Source organism: Anabas testudineus, chromosome 22, assembly GCF_900324465.2.
Source record: "Anabas testudineus chromosome 22, fAnaTes1.2, whole genome shotgun sequence".
NCBI lineage: Eukaryota > Metazoa > Chordata > Actinopteri > Anabantiformes > Anabantidae > Anabas > Anabas testudineus.
This window is the reverse complement of record NC_046630.1, coordinates 12,936,984-12,957,710: the sequence shown is the minus strand read 5'-3', so window position 1 is coordinate 12,957,710 and position 20,727 is coordinate 12,936,984. Positions and strand designations below refer to the sequence as shown.

Here is a 20,727-nt window from a genome sequence, read left to right as displayed (position 1 = left end):
CTCTCTCTCTCCCCCACAGACCCGAACACACACACACACACACACACACACACACACGCATGCACACCAACACACACAGAGGGAAATGCAGAAGTGTCTCACAATGCCGTCTTTCTGCCCCAGGCAGCTGAAGCCGTCATTGCACTGTGTGCTTTGTGTCTCAAAGCAGCTGCTATAAATAGGAGCCTCTTCCTCTCGCTGGCTCTCTTTAATAGTAACTTATATCAGCATCCAGTTTGTTATTTCATGGTTTGTTTAGCAGCTCGTATATATTTCTTCTCTTTTGAGAAAATATTTAGTTAGATGCAGTGAAGCTGGCCGGCACTCTGCTCAGAAACAACGTGTTCTCATGGTTTTCATGAGGCTCATAAATACATTTAGAGTGTATGAGTAATCGGGTAGTGTAATTTTGTATAAACTGTAAAGAAATGTTTTCATCTTTATTGGTTAGATTGTGACAGTACCATTTATCATCTTTTATCTTGTCTTAATCGCTATGTCACCCTGACTTACACTGTGTCGCTTTTCACATGTTCACGTGTTTATACTGTACATACACGCATTCACACACAGCACACGGTTTCTGTCCCATTCTCCCAGACAGTAGTTAATAGAGGTTGGGTCAGAAAACCCTGAGCCTACAAAAAAAAAAAGGGAGAAAAAATGGTACAAGACAGACGTTCTGTTGAAGAGATTAGATGAGAGTAGAGGAGGTGATGGGCGGGAGAGTTGGGAGGATAGGAGAGTGCAGTGGGACAGTCGAGTAGATTTAGGCTACTGCAGCTCTAATGGAGCTGTATTGTTGTGAATTTGAAATCTGTGAGGGAAGGAAACAGACTTAGGGATCATCAAACATCAGGAAACAGAAGGTGAGAATAGAGATAGAAGTAACGTGTTAATGTCAGTTGAAAATAAATAAAGGTTTTACACACTTTCAACGTCGCTCAAGGCCTCATTGTGTGAATTTATAGGAGAGGGGAAAAAGCAGTTTTGGTCTCACACAGCCAATCTGCAAATTAAACGCATCCATACAGTGTGTGTATGTATTAGATAGATTAGATTTGTTTGTATCTTTATCATCACAGTTCAAAAGAGCTTCTTCCAGTGTTAGAAATCTGTTAGGACTCCTGTATAAACCCAGCCGTCTTGTATATTGGTCGTCTGTCAGGAAGCTGTTTCCTTAATGTTGTTTTCCGCTGTGGATTACACACAAGCTCTCACACAGGGCAAATCCCAAACTGAGAAATCCAAACACCCAAGCAGTTTCTTTTCATCACCCAAAGCCATTTTCTGCTATGATACCGTAGCCGCAGCCGTACACTCGGTGAGCCTTTCACGTCGTCGTGTGTGGTTTTTGTGGATGTGGCTGGCACATGTTTCGGGCTCTCTGTTCTCTCCACAGCCGAACTGTCACGCTCTGAATGGCCTCTGCCGTGGTGCAGATTGCGTGGCCCAGGGCAGGACATAGGATTGTAGGATTGCGAAAATTGCTATATTCCTCGCCTTCCTACACCTTCTCCCTGGTGTAGGCATAGGACTGTATATTGGACTGTAGGTGCAAAACATTTTGGAACAATTTTTATAGCCTGAAATTCAATATTCTGTATTTGAAAAACACAAATTCAGATGCATTTGCTACCAAAGGAATGACTCATTTCCATTGTATGTTTGTTAAAGATCTACTGAACATACACACGTACCTGCCAGCAATAATATAATAAATGCAAACAATGTTTAGAAATCTCTCCCTAAACCTCCACATTACGTCATCATGGATCTGATTTGTAGCAATGAGCTTGGACATTACACTGAGCTAAGAGCTTCTGGGGTATTTGCTGTTATTAGAGGTATACGTAAGGCTCTCAACATTGCACACAATGCCTGTCTCCACTGTACTCTCCCCTCCTTTGGCTTTTGTTCAGGAGAATTGATCGTCCTTTTGTTCGCTGTCGAGATGGATCGCAGCGCTGGCAGGCAGCGTTTGCTCCCGTCCAGCTTCGTAAATGTGCTTTCATAGCCTTCGTTACACCAATCATTAATTACTCACCCCGGCACAGTGCACAGGTCTTGCTGGTTTCCATGGCGACGTGGCCCAACGGGTGGCAATATGCTGCTGGTGTGACCGTGATCTGTGCTTTTCATTTGCTTTATTGTTTTATTCTGTGGTCGCGTCATATATAGAGTCTGTCAGACACAGATGACTCGACTGAATCTCCATCTCTGATATGAAAGTTGTTCATCGCACTGTTGCCGTTTACAGACGTTACGCTGAGAAGATGAAGGTCTACCTTAAGATAAACTGTGTAAATGATCTCTTTTTTCTTTTCCTGCTTCTCAATCAGGCCAACCAGCTTGGAGTTTACCGAGCATTTGTGGATAACTACGAGCAGGCTGTGGAGACGGCGGAGAAGTGCTGCCAAGCCAACTCACAGTTTGCTGAAATCTCTGAGGTAAGAAAGAAAACCAGGGAAAGGGACAAAAAGGGAACAGTTACTGTTTTACTTTCTGTCTTAAAGCTGTTGCGAGAGCTGCGATCTGTGTCACAGGATCATTTTACCACCATGTAAGTTCAGTCAGACACGTAACCCCTACATACCAAAGAATTATCCCACTGAGTTTCACAAGCTGTTCTTGCTGTATCTAATTAAGATAAAAGTAAGCTAATGTTCAGTTAAACATTTGTCACAAGAGATTCCTGCCTGTATACTATAAGACTCATTATTTGGTTGGTGAGCTCATCCAGCTCGCTCTCTGATTTATGTGCAGCGTTGCGTTCTCCAAATGGGAATGGAGCTTTGTGTTATTCTAACAAAGCTTTGTGCTACTAGTTCATCATGTATTCTAAAAGTCGAAAATCAATGCAGCACAGGTAGATCTCATACAAAGAAGAACATAAAAGACACGGTGAGTTTGTGAGTGAGAGGCATAAGTCACCTAGTCACACAGAAAATGACCATAAAGAAGACTAACTCGCAACAGCTTGTTAAATTACGTATTATTAGGGAAAGGAACAGCTATTAGGGAGGTGTCGTATAGAAAGTATCTATCTTGCGGCTGCTGAACAGTTTTGTCCCTCATGTAATGTACTTGTAAAACACTCTCTCATTATTCGCCCACGCAGCTTTTATCATTTTCCTGCATTGAAATCTGAGTGTTCGGCTGAACATGTCTTCACAATTGCAGTCAGAGGCGGTTTTTGTGTGTGCGCTGAATGAGACAATGCAGAGGATGGTTGGTGGTATCTTCTGTAGTTTTGGGGCTCCCGGCTTGGTCTCATTCTCATCCCTGACGAGGGCAAGATGCCACAAGTCTTTAACACCTACATTAGCTCAGAACCTTTTCTGCAATCATAGTCAGGAAATAGCTGAAAACACTTAACTCTCATATCTTTAATCTTTTGAAGGCTGATATAACAGAACTGACCCTGGTTTAAATCTATATTTGTATCAGTGTAACAGTCAAACAATCTAACAGAGTATTACAGCTCTCTTCATACATTCTCAAAAGGTTTCAGCCATTAAAATAGTTTCTTAATTCTAACAGTAACTTGCTGTTGCTTCCTTATTTTACCAGCGTGATCTACTTTAAAATGCAGCAAATGTGCACGTCTTTATTAATTAGCTTTACCTTAGTGAAATAAAAATGAAATTCTGTTTTAAATTATGCATGTTCAGCAGTCTCGTGGCTAAGTCGGAGCTCTTGCAGCACCTCTTTTTCAATTTTCACAGGCATGTGCCAGTTTCTAATACATCGTGAGTCTTCGTCTGTGCTTCATGTGGTCAGCTAGTTAGTGTTGAGGCCGACGTCTACATGTAGAACGGAGAATTCATCATCGAGGGTTGTTAATGGCCTAAGTAATGATGCATGACCGTGAGCCATCTGAGCAAAATGGTGGGGGGAAAAAGCTGCTGAGGATGGCATAATATATTTGGAAATGGGTGACCTCAGAGCTAGAGGAATGATAAAAGCGTCACGTCTCTTAACGGACCTGAACTGGTTTTTAAAGGTCTTTTTAATAGGGCATTTTCCCTGCACTGTGTGAACCTGCCTTTTGTGCCCAAACAGAACCTGAAGGTGAGGAGCCCCAAGGACTGTAAGGATCAGACGGCCAAGAACTCTCTAGAGGGTCAGTTACCTCATGCTGCTATTAAAATTGTATTGGAGACCTTGAAATATCTATGTATTAAATAATACAGTAGTTCTGTCTGATTTCTTCCTCTTCTTCCTCTACAGCTTTGCTTTATAAACCAGTGGACAGAGTGACACGCAGCACATTGGTTCTTCATGTAAGTTATAACATCACTTTAACATGTGTCTCTGTTGTTTATGAACTGACCGTAGAAGGTATAACACTTTGCCCAAATTCAGCTTCAATCAGATGAATGTGCGCGTGCATACACGCCTCTTTATGTGTGATAGTTAATATTTCCGGGTCTTCTGCTGTACTGCAGGACTTACTCAAACACACGCCCACCAGCCACCCGGACCACCCGCTTTTGCAGGACGCCTTGCGTATCTCCCAGAACTTCCTGTCCAGCATTAATGAGGAGATGGCGCCACGACGCCAGTCTGTGACTGTCAAGAAAGGAGAGGTGAGTGTTTCCGAAGCATTTTCCGATGACTGCTACACTCTGTAGCCAGATTTAAGTGCGTTATTCACTACTTAACACACAATGGTTGACATGAAAATGAATATGTGACGATGCTACTGGTACTAATATACTGAAATACTTAAATAGAGCAATGATTCAGAGAGACCTGAATGTGACTTATTATATGCTGTAGTTTAATCTGTGGACAGAGAACTCTAGACTGATATCCAAATAATTAAAGGTACCACCTCACACCACACAGCCTGAGCTGCTCCTTCAATGAATTTGATCTATATACCTATTTGTACAGTATCTATACAGCTTTAGGAACAGGAAACACCCCCAAATGACCTTGAGATGAACACTCACTGCCAAGTGATCGTACGCCAGTGCGGGGGCCGCCAATCTGCATCCTACAGCAGAGCCCATGTCCTTATATGGTCATGCCAGGGTTGCTCAGTTCAGGGTGATTCTCCGTTTGCTCAGTGTCTCTCATGTGGCCTCCCCACCTCACCATCTACCCTACACACACACACACACACACACACACACACACACGCGCGCGCAACCCTGCCCCCGCTGTTCCTCTCATCCTCGGAGATGACTTGACACACATGAGTGGATGCCTCTTGATTGATAGCTTGTGTGACGCTGCTGTACATAATGCTTTCTAATGAACCACCAGTTCACTCTCAGTGGCAGATTCCAAGTTAATTATTCATAAATGGAGGGTGGGAGAGAGCAAGGAAAAAGGCTGCATCGGCTCCTCCCTCTGCTCACGGGTGGGGGGTCATTACCACACCCTTTCCATACACACACACACATACACACACATTTTCCTGCTCTCTCTTCCATGGGCTCTTTCTCTTTTTCCTTCTCCTGTTTGCCTTTGAACACATACAGACACAGCCACACCCCGTGCTACCCCCCCCCCACCACAGGTTCCAGTGCTGTCCCAGTCTGGCCAGAGCTCCACACCAGTCATATAATATTTATGATGGATACATGAAAGCAGCACTTGGAAATCGATGGTGCTCATTATGTCATGCCTTACTATAGACGGGGGTCGTTTTCTGCATTTGTGTACATAGTGTACATGTTGAATTGTCTGATGGCACACAGCGCTCTTGTAAATGCTTACACAGTCAGAATTTAGACATTGGCATGGCGTGCCTTATCATAACCTTTTTTCCATTATGTTTTTTTTTTGTTTTGTTTTTGTTTCGTTTTCTTGAGAAGAAGCAAAAACAATCAAATAGCATAAATAAGAGGTCACGGTGATCTGGAAGCTGAAATCTAGACGACTGAGGCAAGTGTGACTCCTATCTTCCATCTGAACCCACTAGTGAGTAACCTGTGGTTTGTTCAGTGGAGGCATGCAGGGACATAGCGGCACAAGTTGCCCCTGGAGGCTCTGGTCCAGCCAGATGAGGGGAGGGGACAAACAGAAGCTGCTTAATTAAAATGCAAATGATGGTGCTGCCTAAATCTCAGTTCACCTCTTTGCTCTGCTTTGTTTACCTTTGGGATAGACATGCCCCTGGTGTGTGTGTGTGTGTGTGTGTGTGTGTGGGTGTGGGTGTGGGTGTGTGTGTGTGCGTGTGCGTGTGCGTGTGCGTGTGCGTGTGTGTGTGTGTGTGTGTGTCTGTGTGTGTGTGTTTGGAGAAGAAATGCACACACTTATCTGACACTTCCATCTGTCTGCATGTCTCTCTTTCGCTCTACCATAACACAAACGCATCCCCCATATACACACACACACACACACACACACACACACACACACACACACACCGTTTTACACAGACACAACGACAAACGCACATGCACAAAGACTGCCCCTTTGAGCGTGTATTTTAAATATAAACTTGGCTCGTTTGTTAATTTATGCCATTACTTGTGTACATGCTCTCTGCGAGGCTCCACCAGGAGATGGTCAATATTTAATCTGTGCTGTCAGCGTGCTCTCCCTCGCATTGCTCTGCTTCCACATCGGCTCTGCAGCTATTATGAGAAATAGAGAAAGCCACATTTCTCCTAGTGCCTGTTCGATATTATGAAAATGTTATCTGATGCGCTGATGTGCTGGTGTGTTAAAGATGTTTTTCCCTTGGTAGCGGAGAAAGCAGTGGCATAAGCAAATTTAAAACTCCTCCAATTACAGATTTGCCAGCAAGATTAAACTGAAATACGGAATCCAGAGATAAAACAATCCACCTTAGTTAAATAAGTAAAGACCCATTTATGTGGTGCTGAGAGAATGAAACAGAACAGTGTTATTTTGTCTACTGTCTGCCACAGATTTTTGATGACAGAATAAACAGGTGCTTTTATAGCTTCCTGTTGTTGTGTCTGGTTTTAAACCCTCCACATGATTCCTATTCACTTCCACACAGCAGAAAGCCTGTAAATCTCTAATCTGGCTGTTATCCCTCCTTTTATCTTATCTCTTTGTCATGAGATCAATGGAGGAGAGGATTATCACTGAGGATTGATGGACAGTGTCGTTTCTCAGTGGGCCTTTTCAAGTCCAGCTCACTTGCCGGGACAAACTAACAGATCTAGCGGGCTCCTGCTCCTGTGTGACACAAAAGAGATTTCACTTACCTAAGATTTACCTCATCTCTATTTGGATTTTGCCGACTTGTCATTTTGTCCGTTAATGTCCTTTCTATGTAGTAATCTAATCTGTGTAATCTGCTGTTGTATTGTATTTCAACTCTGATAATGCGACCATTAATCCAGGCCATTTTAAGAATTTAGGACTAAGACGGTGAGCATGCGAGACATTACACGTGCTTAACACATTAAGTTTGTCGTTTGTCGAGAGTCAACTACCACGCTGAGGTCAGCATTTAGATTAAAGCTCTTGCGAATGTGTTTATAGAGCTGCAGACGTGGCTGTGGAGCCACATTCTGCTCTCTGCGACTAGTTTTTTATACAGTACCCTTAATTATATAATGACCATCAATGATGTTGATGCTGTGACGCTTGCGTGTTTCACATTATGGCTTAAACTCCAGTATTCCTCAGCTCCACACCTTGTTGTTGTTTTTGACTAATGTGTCAACTATGAGCAGCAGTTTGACTGATGCCTCATTGTAGCTCCTGTGGAGTGCACGTCCTAAATATAGACTGACATGACAGCATGCGGACTGACAGAAGCAAGGCAAGATAGAGACTTTATTTATACTAGAGTTAGAGAATGTCCTCAGGGGATTACATTACATGTCTGCTTGGTGGACCCAAAACACTGAGTCTGAATTATGAGCAGCTTACCTGGAAGTTATCTATCACATGTGGTCAACATTGCAGACTTTATTACATAGTAACATCTAACAATGACAACTGAAAACTGCACTGTGCTATCTTATCCATCAGAAGATGCTGCCTCTCTCTCTGTAGCTTCTACTGCTCTCCATTCTCCGTTGGATGCTTTTGTTTTCCGTGCCGGGTTTTTTCATGCTCCCTCTTCGCTCTCTGTCTTTCTCACCCTTCATCCACCCTTCTCCATCATGCACGAGCGCTAACTCTGAGTGACACAGCATGATCCCGCTCTTTGCCGAGGTTTTCGAAGCATATAAACCTCTCTTACATTAGCATCCGCTCCGCTCTAGCGTGTTCTGCCTGTGACAGTAACTGTGTGTTCATGTCGGAAAGGGGTGGGAGTAGTGGAGGTGGAAGGGGAGGAATTCACTAACTGAATTCAAGTTGTTTCACTTGATCGCTGTCCCCTCCAGCTTTAGTACCTATAAATGCATTTGTGATTAAACTATAATACAAGGCAATTACCCCAAAGACATTTGTGCAGCCAGAAATAAGCTTGAAACTGTAAAAATTATCTTCTAACACTTTCTAAACACATTAAATTGTACAATCATAAAACAAATGCACCACAATAGTCCCTTGTTTACTGCACCCTGCCTGCTTGGTCGGTTCAAATACAGAAGTCTATTTCCCTTTAATTGCTTTACACCTCATGCCATGAAAGTGGGCTGTTTGAATTTTGCCTGCTCTCTGTCTTTTTGTTTTATTTCCACTCACTTGTTGTGAATTTGTTTTCTTCTTTGAAAAATGACATCACTGCCCCCTGTTGGTTAATAACAGCATCAAACATCTCATTACGTAGTCTGACATCAGTGATAAGTCCCAGAGCTCCAAATATCACTTTTCCTCTTCCTCCAAAAGCTCATTTATCTGCTCCTCCGTACTCTCCTCCAAGTGCCTTGATGTTAGAAGAGGAGCGTGAATTTGATTTGGGAGAAGCAGAGTACATTTGATGTCAAGATTTTGGTTGCAGCCCAAACACAAAGACTCTGCAAACTAACTGTGCCCTTTCCACGACATGTAGCTGAGTTCTAACTGTAACCTAGACATGTCCTTGTCGCTCATCATATATGCCATCAAACACTGCCAGGCTTAAACAGAGTACTAGCACAGTAGGGTATTGTTATCAATATGAATTTCATTGGTAAGCTTGTCAAAAACAAGCTTTATTGATCCTGTTATTCGGCAACTGTGTTTTTTTATGAATGCCATAGACTTTGAGGTACTGACTCACCCCTGTTATCTGTTGTTTCCATAGAACCGACAGCTGCTGAAGGACAGTTTCATGGTGGAGTTGGTGGAGGGAGCCAGAAAGCTGCGGCATGTCTTCCTCTTCACTGATCTGCTGCTCTGTGCCAAACTGAAGAAACAGATCGGAGGGTAGGATAAATAAATAGTTCTTATTTTGTTTCTAGTGTTCAAAAGTTCAACTCACCTTCAACTTTTTGTCCTTTCATCTGCTACAGTAAAAACCAACAGTACGACAGTAAGTGGTACATCCCTTTGACTGAGCTGACCTTCCAGGGCCCTGAGGAGACCGAGCCGCTAACCATCCCCCAGGTCCCAGATGAAGAGCTTGACGCCATGAAGGTCAAGATCTCACATCTCCGCAGTGAGATTCAGAGAGAAAAGGTAGCGTGAATACACACTGATCCAGATCTTACAGATATGATTAGTCAGAGCTCTTCTGTCCAGTTTGAAAACCTTGTTTTGCTTAAATCTATTCAAGAACTAATGTAAAAGTGTAGCTTGTCCCCTTGAATTTTAAAACAGTTATGATCTAAGATTCCTTTCCAAACAATGTAAGATGGTCGCCACAGTCTAACACAAAGTCAAATGTTTTCACCTTTCTGATTTCAGAGAGCCAACAAGGGTTCAAAAGTCATAGACCGCCTCCGAAAGAAGCTGTCTGAACAGGAGTCTCTTCTCTTGCTAACGTCTCCGAGCATGCCCCTCAGACTTTACAACAAGAACGGCAAGGTGATGATGCTCTTCCATCCTCATTTCTACCCCACTATTTTCTTCCTACTGCTCCCTGTACACTCTTCTTCTCTATATTTCATCTCTTCTTTTCATTTCCCTTTGCTTCATTCCCAGCACAATATCCCCTCACTGATATTCTTCAAGATTAATTCTCCTTGATCTGTTTCATACTCACACTGTCTTGTATCAGCATTACTTAATCGCTATACGAGATCTTACATGTGTTAATGATGGCTGAACGACAATATGTGACTTAAGATTATACATTTTGAGTTTTTACAGTATATTTGCACAGACTGTCTTTTTAACTGTTCAGTCTGCTTCTCCTCAGGTTGATCAGTAGTGAAATAATATTTGTTTGTGTGTTTGTTTTAGAGTTACGGTTTCCTGATATCGTCTGACTATGAACGTGCAGAATGGAAAGAGATCATCAAAGAGCAGCAGAAGAAATGTAAGTGTCCCAGAAATGTCATGTTGAACAAAGTCCGATTGAAATCCGTGTTTTTCTTTGTGAAAAACATTTGGACGTTCTTATTCCCAAGTACTTGAAACATTGTGAGCCACATCTGGATACATGTAAAGCAGTGACTACTAATGTAAAAATCTTGTAGTAGAGAAACAGAAACCAATATTTCAACCTCAGGAATGCACAGAGAAACACTTTTCAGTTGTTTGTGATATATGCTGTCATTCACAGACTCAATTTGTTGTCTTCCGCAAGGTTTTAAAACTTCCTCCTTGTCCTCTGTGGAGCTGCAGATGTTGACCAGCTCCTGCGTCAAACTACAGACTGTCCACCACATTCCACTTAGTATAAATAAAGAAGGTGAGAGACATGCTATTTGTTCCTTTGAAAATAGTTTGTGACACTTAGATGTGTTTGCACTAAGTTGCGTTTCTATGGGCTTGGTCTTGAATGCTTCCTGCTGTGTGACCTTAGAGGGTGTTTAAGGTTACTGTATATTCTGTTGCTTACTTGATTTCATGCTTTATGTGCATCCATGTCTCGCACAGCAGCTCTGATGTAAACCATAAAATAATACTACTAGAATGGGCATATTGTTTGTTGGAACAAAAAATGATGATGATTATTACTGTAATTGTGGGAACGATGAGGATTAAAAGAACACAGAGATTGAAACCACATGTTTATTGTACATAGTGCTGTTTTAATCCCTTCCTTCTATGTCTGATCGAGCTCCAAAACAAACAGAGATATGCATGTTTTTCTAATACCTCCCCACTGCATTTTTTTCCCCCCCGTCTCTGATCCCTGTCTGTTTTTCCAGAGGATGAATCCCTCGGTCTGTATGGATTCCTGAATGTAATCGTTCACTCCGCCTCCGGCCTCAAACAGAGCTTGAGTGAGTCACTCACCTTTAGATTTCAGGCAAACAAACAGAAAATACAGATCGGCAGACAAAGTGAGCTCTGCCGCTCAAGCTCAACAGTAATGTGACCACTTAGCAGTGGATAATAATGTTGGGAACTCCAGGTTTCTGCCGAAATTTAGTAGAACTGCTTGATTAGCTAGTTAACCTTTAAAAATGTATATCTGTCGCTGTCGGCTTTGTTTACTTAGAGTTGAAAAGTTGAATGTATGGCGATTTTTTTAAAAACGTTTTTGACAAAATAAAAATAGCTTTGTCCTAATTTGCTGTTTTGTTTATTGTGAATAACATCAAGCATTCAACCAGTTCAGTCGTTTTACATATAATGTATTCATTCATCAGTAGCCATATGATATTACAATCTTATCAATATTCTGTCTGTCAGATCTCTACTGCACATTGGAGGTGGATTCCTTTGGCTTCTTTTCAAGTAAAGCCAAGACGAGAGTGTATCGATATACCACTGAACCCAAATGGAACGAGGTAAGAGACACAATAATGCAAGTTAGTTTGTTAGTAGTACTAGCAAAGACATACTGTACATCAACACATTTCCTTCTTGGTACAGTCTGTCCTGCTTGTCCTGTATTTGACATCTGGTGCTGTAATCAGTCAACTGTTCATTTTTGAGTAATGAGGAGATGTCTAACAGAGCTCACGCGGAGGCATCTGCAAGCCCAACACACACGTGCACATTGCATATGCATGCAAGCACACAAACATGAACAGCATGCATTAACGGCACAGCTGGATGTTGGAGGTTAGGGCTACAGAGGAAAAAGAGCTCTGAGATACAATCAGTGAACGGCTTCATTTAAAGCACTTTCTCCCCTTCGTGGCCCTAAAGACTCTTTGAGGATTTTGCTCAGCAACGTGGAAATAATATCAGCTAATGAGAAGTCACTGGTGATGACTCAAATACTGTATGTCCAAATGCTAAGTGAACCAACACAGTGTGGGCCTCACAGCGATGTGCAAACCATATGCACAGTGCTCCCTTACATAATTACAGGCAATGCTGGTCAGCTGCGAGTTGTGGTAGGATGTACTGCACAATGCAGTACTGGGTTAACTTTAACTGTAATGGTTCCTGTCTCTGTGCTTGTCATTGCACTCCATGACATTTTGCCTCTCTTTATTTTTTCTTTGTTTCTTTTTTTGGCATAATAATATCCTCTGTTTTTTTTAAAACTTTTTTTTACTTCCCTGTAGGAGTTTGAGATTGAGCTGGAGGGCTCTCAGACCCTGAGGCTGCTCTGCTACGAGAAGTGTTACAACAAGCCCAAGCAGAACAAAGAGGATGGAGACAGTACAGACCGCATCATGGGGAAAGGACAGATCCCGGTATGACATGACGTCACCCACCATGACTCACTACTGATAGGCATTTATACCACTGCTACAGTCACAAAGCATGAACTCTATACAGTTGCTTAGATTGCTTATGAAATTAGAAATTGGCTGATTAGATAATGTGTGAGGTGTAATGTAAGGGTAGGCGCTGCTGTGGTCATGTGTCACTCTAATGTGTTAAGATTTACACTTAAGTGAGGAGGGGGGAAGCATTTTTGATATGACACAAGCTTAATTTTGCCATACATATCACATATATCACAGTCCAGCTTCTTTAATAGTTACTGAGTGACAATGACGTCATACTGCACAAGTGGCCACTCAGTGGAATAAATATCATGTCAAGTGTTCTGTCTGTATAGAAATATCAAAATCCTGGTAATAAGCCATGATAAATCAACAGTGACAATGTCCTGAGGAGTGTGGCCGTGACACTGACAGATTGCAGACTGATAGTGGACCTATACGGCAGGTGATTAGGTTGCCAAGACGACGACAGTGTGCATGATAATGCCACGTGTCACTCAGGCGATCAACAGAGAAAGACAAAGGAACTGATATAAACGCAGGAAGAGGCAGAAAGAACACCTTTTTTAACACCTCCACCACACCTCCACCCACAGCAGACAGGTATTGTTTTTGTGTACGTATGTGATGGAACGCTGCTATAAACCAGTTTTACATCACATCACCAAAAATACACACACACCGATCATCCATTCGTAGTGACTTGTTTTAGCACAATCAAAAGCAAGAATATGATAAAAATACAAAACCTGTGGGAAAATATTTGAGATTTTATTTGTATATATGAACATTTTAAATTAAGCAGTGATAACCAGTTTTATTGCATTATCTGCATGTTGTTTCATACTTTATCCACAATAAATACACTGTATGAACAGCTTGTTCAAATTGCAGTAGACTAGCAGAAATCTCTTTGTTGCTTGTCCTTCAGCAAACTGTGGATTGCAGTCACATGCTCCACCTAGTGGTTCCTTTGGTGCTAATGCTGTGACATGATTACTTCTTTACCAATGATGTCATTGAAAACAAACTACCTACACTGGTGAGAAAGTTGCTCTGCAGGATTTTCATGAAGCCATACCAGAACCAGTGGCTGATAAATCCCACATTTTACCACTCAGTCAGACTGTTTTACCAGGCGTGTTTAACAGTTCCTACACCTGTGTCTCCTAATCTGAGGAGTGGCATAAAAAGTATGTGAACCTTTTGGAATTTCATGTTTTTCTGCATTAATTTGTCATAAAACATGATCTGATCTTCATCCAAGTCAAGAGTATTGAAAACCATGCCATTTTTCTTGCCACTGCAGGTCTCGTGGGTTTGTCTCCACCAACATCTTTATTCTTCTTTTTAACCTGGGTTTAGTTTAACAGATCTTTAATTTATTGAAGAATAATACTTTGTTAAATAGCACTGTCCTCCCTACAATTTCTATTGCTAAAGGCTGTAGAATATAAAATCACATTTCTTGGATAAAAACATAATCAGGAAACTAGAGGAGCTCTTATGGATTAACTGTTTTTAGTGGACTGTAATTCTTTGGAGATAAATGGCTTGAACCAAAGAGTGCTCTGAGAGATTCAGTTATGAGAAACACGATGCAGCTTTGGACGCAACCAGATAGGGCTTAGCCTAGGTAAACATATAACATACAGTACAACACGGTCTTTCTGTGTGTATTTAATTTGTGTCAGATGTGTATGTGTACCCATTTTTTATTACCCCCAAATGGAAATACAGTATACATCTAAGCGTGTTTGGGTGACCTGATATGTGAATGTCTGTCATGGTGTGGATGTGATGAAACATCACTTTAGTTCAGCTAACATGTCACTAGGAAATACCTGAGCTATAAATCCCATGGTAACATGCTATGATAACGTTATTTTTTGTGTTGCCTCCATGCAGCTTGACCCTCAGGCTCTTCAAGGCAAAGACTGGCAGAGAACAGTTATTCCAATGAATGGGGTGAGTGAATCACATTAAATATCCTTTTTTTAATTATCTTTTTTTATTTTCTGTATTGCATTTACTTTCCTCTACTGCCTCGTATACTATTAAATAATGTAAATTTGGTCATTTACTGATATCTCAAAATATTAGGTGGCCATGGTAACTTACAGTATTACAGTAGCAGGGAGGGATTTTAGGATATCTGGTTCAACAGTGGATTTTTTGTGAAGTTTGCATATGGTTTTAACATTTAAGGATTTCCTTCTTCAGATTGAGGTTAAACTCTCCATAAAGTTCACCAGCCGAGAGTTCAGCCTAAAGAGGATGCCCTCGCGGAAACCCATGGGTGTGTTTGGAGTGAAGATCTCCACCGTGACCAAGTGAGCTGACATTTAAATGCACAAAAGCAAATAATATTTTCAATATTTCAGATTTTTTCCTAAAACCTGAGATTTATTTCCTACCTTTTTGGAAGCCTTTGTATTAGGCCGTAGCCAGTGCTATGAAGATCAAGACACACTGTCTTAAGACAAATATTCAAACAACACTTTGTTACCTTAATTTCTTTTGTAAATTGGGGTGGATGAAATAACGAGGGACATTACAGAGTAGATACGTGTGTATTGCATGTTTATGGCCATTGTTATTGCTGATGGGTGACATTAATGAGGATTAATGATAACAAGTAAGTTAACTAGATTTACCAACAGTAGTCAGTCAATGATATACTGCAGCATTACAACAGAAACATGCCAGACACATTTCTAGCAGTAATGAAAAAGATGTAACTCACAACTTGTCTCACAAGAAATAAAACAGTGTGTGGTAATTTATTTAGCATTTATGCTGGTAAGTGTTCTACTTAATATTTACTGTTTGTGGTCATCAATGTTTGCTTATCTGTCCGTTCAATTCAGACGAGAGCGTTCAAAGGTGCCCTACATTGTCCGGCAGTGCCTAGAGGAAATCGAAAGGAGGGGTATGGAGGAGGTGGGCATCTACAGAGTATCGGGAGTGGCGACTGATATTCAGGCCTTGAAGACCGCTTTTGACACCAGTGAGTACAGCTTTCATCTACATGCAGTATGTACTATGTGGAGTGGGTGTATTTTACTTCTGATGAAATACTGACATTTACAAGGCAAGGCGACTGCCCACTTGTGCCAGTGTGCTTTCCCCGTCTTGTCATCTACCTTAGTCATTGCACAACCTCATATCTGAGTGTTCACATCTTTTTCCTGCAGATCATAAAGATGTGTCTGTGATGATGAGTGAGATGGACGTCAATGCCATCGCCGGTACCTTAAAGCTGTACTTCAGAGAGCTGCCAGAACCTCTTTTCACGGATGAGCTCTACCCCAACTTTGCAGGCGGCATCAGTGAGTCATTGGGCTATTGCTGTTAGCTCATCACACAACTTCTTATTCAAATAATCAATTCAACTAATTATAAGAACTACTGACGATGCAGTAGCAACTGAACTGAAGTCCTCCTTTTGTCGGACATGTCGGACACTACTTCTCTTTTCTTTCTGTGCAGCCCTGTCTGACAGTGTTGCCAAAGAGAGTTGCATGTTGAACTTGCTGCTGTCACTGCCAGAACCAAACCTGGTCACATTCCTTTTCCTTTTGGATCACCTGAAGAGGTACGAACTTTATTAAGTTAATGTTTACTGTGTTGACGCCTGCACTACCCACAAAATGTCAGTGCAACGTTAGCCATGCATCATTTAATGTTCACACAGAAACCAGCAACAAATGCCTGTGGTCTCGTCTGTCTTCCTTTCCCCAGGGTGGCAGAGAAGGAAAGTGTCAACAAGATGTCTCTCCACAACTTGGCAACAGTGTTTGGGCCAACCTTGCTGAGACCTGCCGAGAAGGACAGCAAGATCCCTGTTAACCCCACACAACCCATCAGCATGGGAGACAGCTGGTCCCTGGAAGTAATGGCACAGGTGAGAAGCACTGCTCATCCACTGCTTCCTCCCATGTTTATCTTTGACATTTGTGAAGCTTTTTTTTTTTCTGATAATTGCAAGCATGAAGTACCAAAGCCATTATTTTCTTTTTCATTTGCTTGCAGGTCCAGGTATTGCTGTATTTCCTCCAGCTGGAAACCATCCCCACCCCAGACAGTAAACGACAGAGCATCCTTTTCTCCACTGAAGTATAGACCTAAAATCAGCTTTGTCCTAAAATACTTTGACCACCATAGAATGAAAAAGAGATGTAGTAGTATGGTTTTGTCTGTCGTTGTGCGCCCCGCTCGAACACAAGAGGGAGACATTGAACATCTGGAGCTCAGATGACACGATCTGTGACACCACTCATTACTCATTTTTAGTATAATTCCTTGTAACTTCAGTGATTTCAGATACGTCTGCATCGCTCCACATTGCCCTGTAATGGTCTTTCCATTGAATCTGAAGAAGGTTGGGATCCTGAGTTAGAGAGAGACTGAAATATATCTTTCTTAATTCTTGGAATCAGTTCGCCAACAAATCCGAATTTCCATCTACCTGTGTGTGCATGCGTTGGGCATTACTATGTATATTTTGAACAGCCGTGTCAAAAATGACCCATCTGAAACATTTCTTTATGTCCTGTTGAGGAAACTTCTGTGTCTTACATGATCTCAGTGCATCGATTCTGAGGAGACTAGAGAAAGCATTTATGCTGCGTGCTGGAGTTTGAAGTGGACGTGGAGAGCTGCAACGTCGCCGACTTTTTTTTCTAAGAGGCCACAGGAAGCAAACGTATGTATGTTGTATGTGTTTACAGCGTAAACAAACCCCAGCTGGAGTCAGAGACAAATGCTATGGCTTAAAGAAGGACTATAAGAAAAGAAGAAACCTGATGATTAGTAATCCACTGCTATCTGACTGCCTGAGGTTTATCCAACCACAAAAGCAAATTTCTTCTACTTGTGTTGTTTGTGTCTCAAGGTAGTCTTCAGCTTAAATACCCAGGAAGCAATATATTTTCTAACATAGGAATAGTCTGTGTTCATATCTTTGCTGACGAAATGTCCTTCTTATCGTAACACGGGACATCTTGCCAAATGAATATGTTGTTTGTTTCTAGACAAAAGGAAGCAGTTGTATTTACAGATACAATATGTACATAACGTTAAAGTTGTATTTTATTTTCTTGTTTGTTTAACAATATAATCATTGTTGCTATAATTGTAATTTATTTTGGGCCCTGGGGGAGAGATTGGTTTGTTGTGTACTGTTTTAGTTTGATTAAGAAAGTGGTAGGTCTTAGCCTTGACTCCAAGTCTTGCAGTAACCAAGCAGGATTTAGCCTTGTTCTTATAGATGCTACTCGGCTCTTCTGTCCAGCCTACCAGTTCCTCATTTAGATATTATTTACAAAGGTAACACATGCATTGTAGTTACATACTGTATGCTGCTGTGGAGGAGGCACAAGTTCTTTAACTGCTGGGTGTTCCTTAGCATGTCTCACATCCAGAGACCATCGCCTGTCTAGTGTAGACATTATGCAATGTCATACTGCACCACACAAACACATATACATGTGACATCGTCTCTTTCTGTACGATTTAATTTGTGGCTGTAGGTAGAAGCGAACTCATTCAATGTTAAAACTACTGTAATACAATTCAAGTGACCTGAGCACTCAGCATTTATGTCCACTGCATATCTGTTGGTTTTAATGAAGGAATCTTATTTGGTTTCATAGTTTTCTTTTAGATTTTTGGTTCTCTCTTGTCCTTTTTGTCTTTTTTTTTTTATTTGTCCCTTAATCCTGGTAAATCTGAAGGTGTCCAACTCAATGGCCAAGTTAAAAGAAAAAGCTCTTTAGTAAGTTTGTTGATACTAAAACTTCTAAGTTATAATTTTTTCCTCTGTGTCTTTTATTTAACATGCAGGCATGTTTTTAATTTTATATATTTCTTAATCTTCTTGTTATTGCTGTTCTGTTTACAAATGTGTCATCACCAAGACGGGATTTACATTATTACATTTCAGGACAAATGTCATGGTTAGTTCCCCATACACATGTATCATAGGCTTAAATTTCACCAGTTGATCTATTTAATAGATCTTCAAAGGGCTTGTGTGGCATTGTGTGAGGACATTTTATTACCAACACATTTTCAGAATTTAAAATCACATTTAGTGGATCACTTCATTAAATAATACAGTGTTAAATAAGGAATTTAAATGAATGGATTCAGCTTGTTGATGTGTAACAGCAATTGCAGCAGAACAATAAAAACAGGCATTTACTCTTCTTGGGTAATGCTGCATTATTGTAAATTAGCGTAGTTAGCAATGCAGCTAATTTTGCTAGCTGTTAGCTAAATTTAATTTTACAATGAAATTAGTCATCGTATCTTATTTATCAAGCCTAAGGTTCAGCATTCTCACACTTCACCTCATCAAAAGACAGTGTTTAATATGCATACTGGAATATTGGTCATAGATAACAAAACAGCTAAACATCATCCGGGCCAAACTGTAGTGTCGCCTAACTCAATTAACCTTAATTGATTCACCTTCGTCCTAATTCTGTACATATTAGTTTTAAAATTAAAAGCGATCATTACGTTATTATGGGACAGCACATCTTAACATTTCCCAATGATGTGTGTGTTGTGTTTCAGGAAGACAGTTGAAAAAATGTCCATCGGTGTACCAATCAAGGTACTGCATGAGGCAGAGGGACACATTGTGACCTGTGAGACGAACACTGGAGAGGTTTACAGGGGCAAGCTGATTGAGGCTGAGGACAACATGAACTGCCAGGTTGGTCTTGTTATCATAGATGATGCATCTCTCTGACATCCTGTCTTCGCACCGTTTTGACTTTTTTTTTTTTTTTCTAAATCTTTTGGGAGCCGACTGTTATGTTTTGTACGTAGGTTAACATTGTGCTATATTATATGCACACTTTCAGTCAGTGTAACAATTTCAGTTTTCTGGCGCTGTTGTGTTGAGGGAAGACATTGAAAGGAGAGAGACCCTAGAGTACCATAAAACTAGATCTATCACACTATCACATCTCAGCTTTGGTCGTGGTTTTATCGAAGGTCTATCAAAATTATTGCTTGTATTAAACTATGAACTATGTGATCGTGTTATTTCATGTAACTAAAGTTAGACTTTTTCTTTAATGGTTACAGATGTCCAATATCACAGTGACTTACCGCGATGGCCGTGTGGCACAGTTGGAGCAAGTCTACATCCGTGGCAGTAAGATCCGCTTCCTGATCTTACCTGACATGTTAAAGAATGCTCCCATGTTAAAGAGTATGAAAAACAAGAATCAAGGATCTGGTGCAGGAAGGGGAAAGGCAGCTATTCTCAAAGCACAAGGTGAGTGGCAAGTGGACCAGTATCTCCCCAGACATCAACACTTTATCATTGCTAACTGCATTGCATCCTTGACTGTGTATTTTTTTTAATTTTATTTTATTTTATTTGGGAGTTTACACATTTGCTAACTTTCTTAGATTTATTTTGTAATCGGGGTCAATGTTTTTTCACAAATACAGTAGTGCTTAATCCCAAGTGTCAGTGAAAGTTATTGCATGTGCATTATATTTGTTTTTGCTACAGTGTGCTAGGCTGTATTTATGTTATGTCTAACAAAAACATGCATTCCCCTGACCTGGGAGTTATCCTGCCTATTAGCTGAGTTGAATAGATTTTCCTAAAATATACTATTATGTGTTTATCTGCAGTGGCAGCAAGGGGCAGAGGCCGTGGTGGAATGGGACGAGGAAACATCTTCCAGAAGAGGCGATAACTTTCCACTTTGTTCAGATTATTGTGTTGTATAGTGTTTTTCTTTTCTTTTTTTGGGACTAGATGTCTTTGGAATTCTTTGCAATCCTGTGTTTTGCAGTTCATTGCTTTCATTTGATTTTTTTTTTATGAAAATAAACACATTTTGATTTGATGTGTCTTGTCCTTTTGATGCTCTCAAGCAGCCCTGGTTGTTTCCCTTAGTAAAGGCCAGATTTGACTGTTCATTGAACAAGTAATAACCCTAGTTGCCCCATATGCATGCTGTATCATCGATATGTTGTGTTACGGATTTATCTGAAATTAATCCCAAAAAGGTTTCTT

At 40.9% G+C, this 20,727-nt stretch overlaps 2 protein-coding genes across 7 annotated transcripts in view; both read left to right on the top strand.

The window, feature by feature from the left end:
- bcr (BCR activator of RhoGEF and GTPase) overlaps positions 1–18,770 on the top strand; it is a 58,377-nt gene extending 39,607 nt beyond the window's left edge. For 2 of the 6 annotated variants that reach the window (XM_026340134.1, XM_026340136.1), the window contains exons 5-23: positions 2,343–2,450; positions 4,066–4,126; positions 4,234–4,286; positions 4,452–4,592; positions 9,179–9,300; positions 9,387–9,552; positions 9,781–9,900; positions 10,279–10,354; positions 10,625–10,729; positions 11,193–11,267; positions 11,680–11,777; positions 12,507–12,638; positions 14,583–14,642; positions 14,898–15,007; positions 15,545–15,684; positions 15,872–16,006; positions 16,167–16,272; positions 16,419–16,581; positions 16,710–18,770. In XM_026340134.1, the coding sequence (XP_026195919.1) occupies positions 2,343–2,450; positions 4,066–4,126; positions 4,234–4,286; positions 4,452–4,592; positions 9,179–9,300; positions 9,387–9,552; positions 9,781–9,900; positions 10,279–10,354; positions 10,625–10,729; positions 11,193–11,267; positions 11,680–11,777; positions 12,507–12,638; positions 14,583–14,642; positions 14,898–15,007; positions 15,545–15,684; positions 15,872–16,006; positions 16,167–16,272; positions 16,419–16,581; positions 16,710–16,799 (2,061 nt within the window). In that variant the 3' untranslated portion in view covers positions 16,800–18,770. Of the gene's footprint in view, positions 1–2,342; positions 2,451–4,065; positions 4,127–4,233; positions 4,287–4,451; positions 4,593–9,178; positions 9,301–9,386; positions 9,553–9,780; positions 9,901–10,278; positions 10,355–10,624; positions 10,730–11,192; positions 11,268–11,679; positions 11,778–12,506; positions 12,639–13,050; positions 13,868–14,582; positions 14,643–14,897; positions 15,008–15,544; positions 15,685–15,871; positions 16,007–16,166; positions 16,273–16,418; positions 16,582–16,709 lie in introns of those variants that run through there. The other 4 variants (XR_003297437.1, XR_003297436.1, XR_003297438.1 and 1 more) reach the window with 4 other exon arrangements.
- Positions 18,771–19,237: 467 nt separating this feature from the next.
- snrpd3l (small nuclear ribonucleoprotein D3 polypeptide, like) lies at positions 19,238–20,557 on the top strand. Its single transcript, XM_026339153.1, has 3 exons — positions 19,238–19,401; positions 19,779–19,971; positions 20,340–20,557. Exons 1-3 carry the CDS (start codon positions 19,240–19,242, stop codon positions 20,402–20,404), a joined length of 420 nt encoding a protein of 139 aa, XP_026194938.1. The 5' UTR covers positions 19,238–19,239; the 3' UTR covers positions 20,405–20,557.
- Positions 20,558–20,727: the final 170 nt, after the last annotated feature.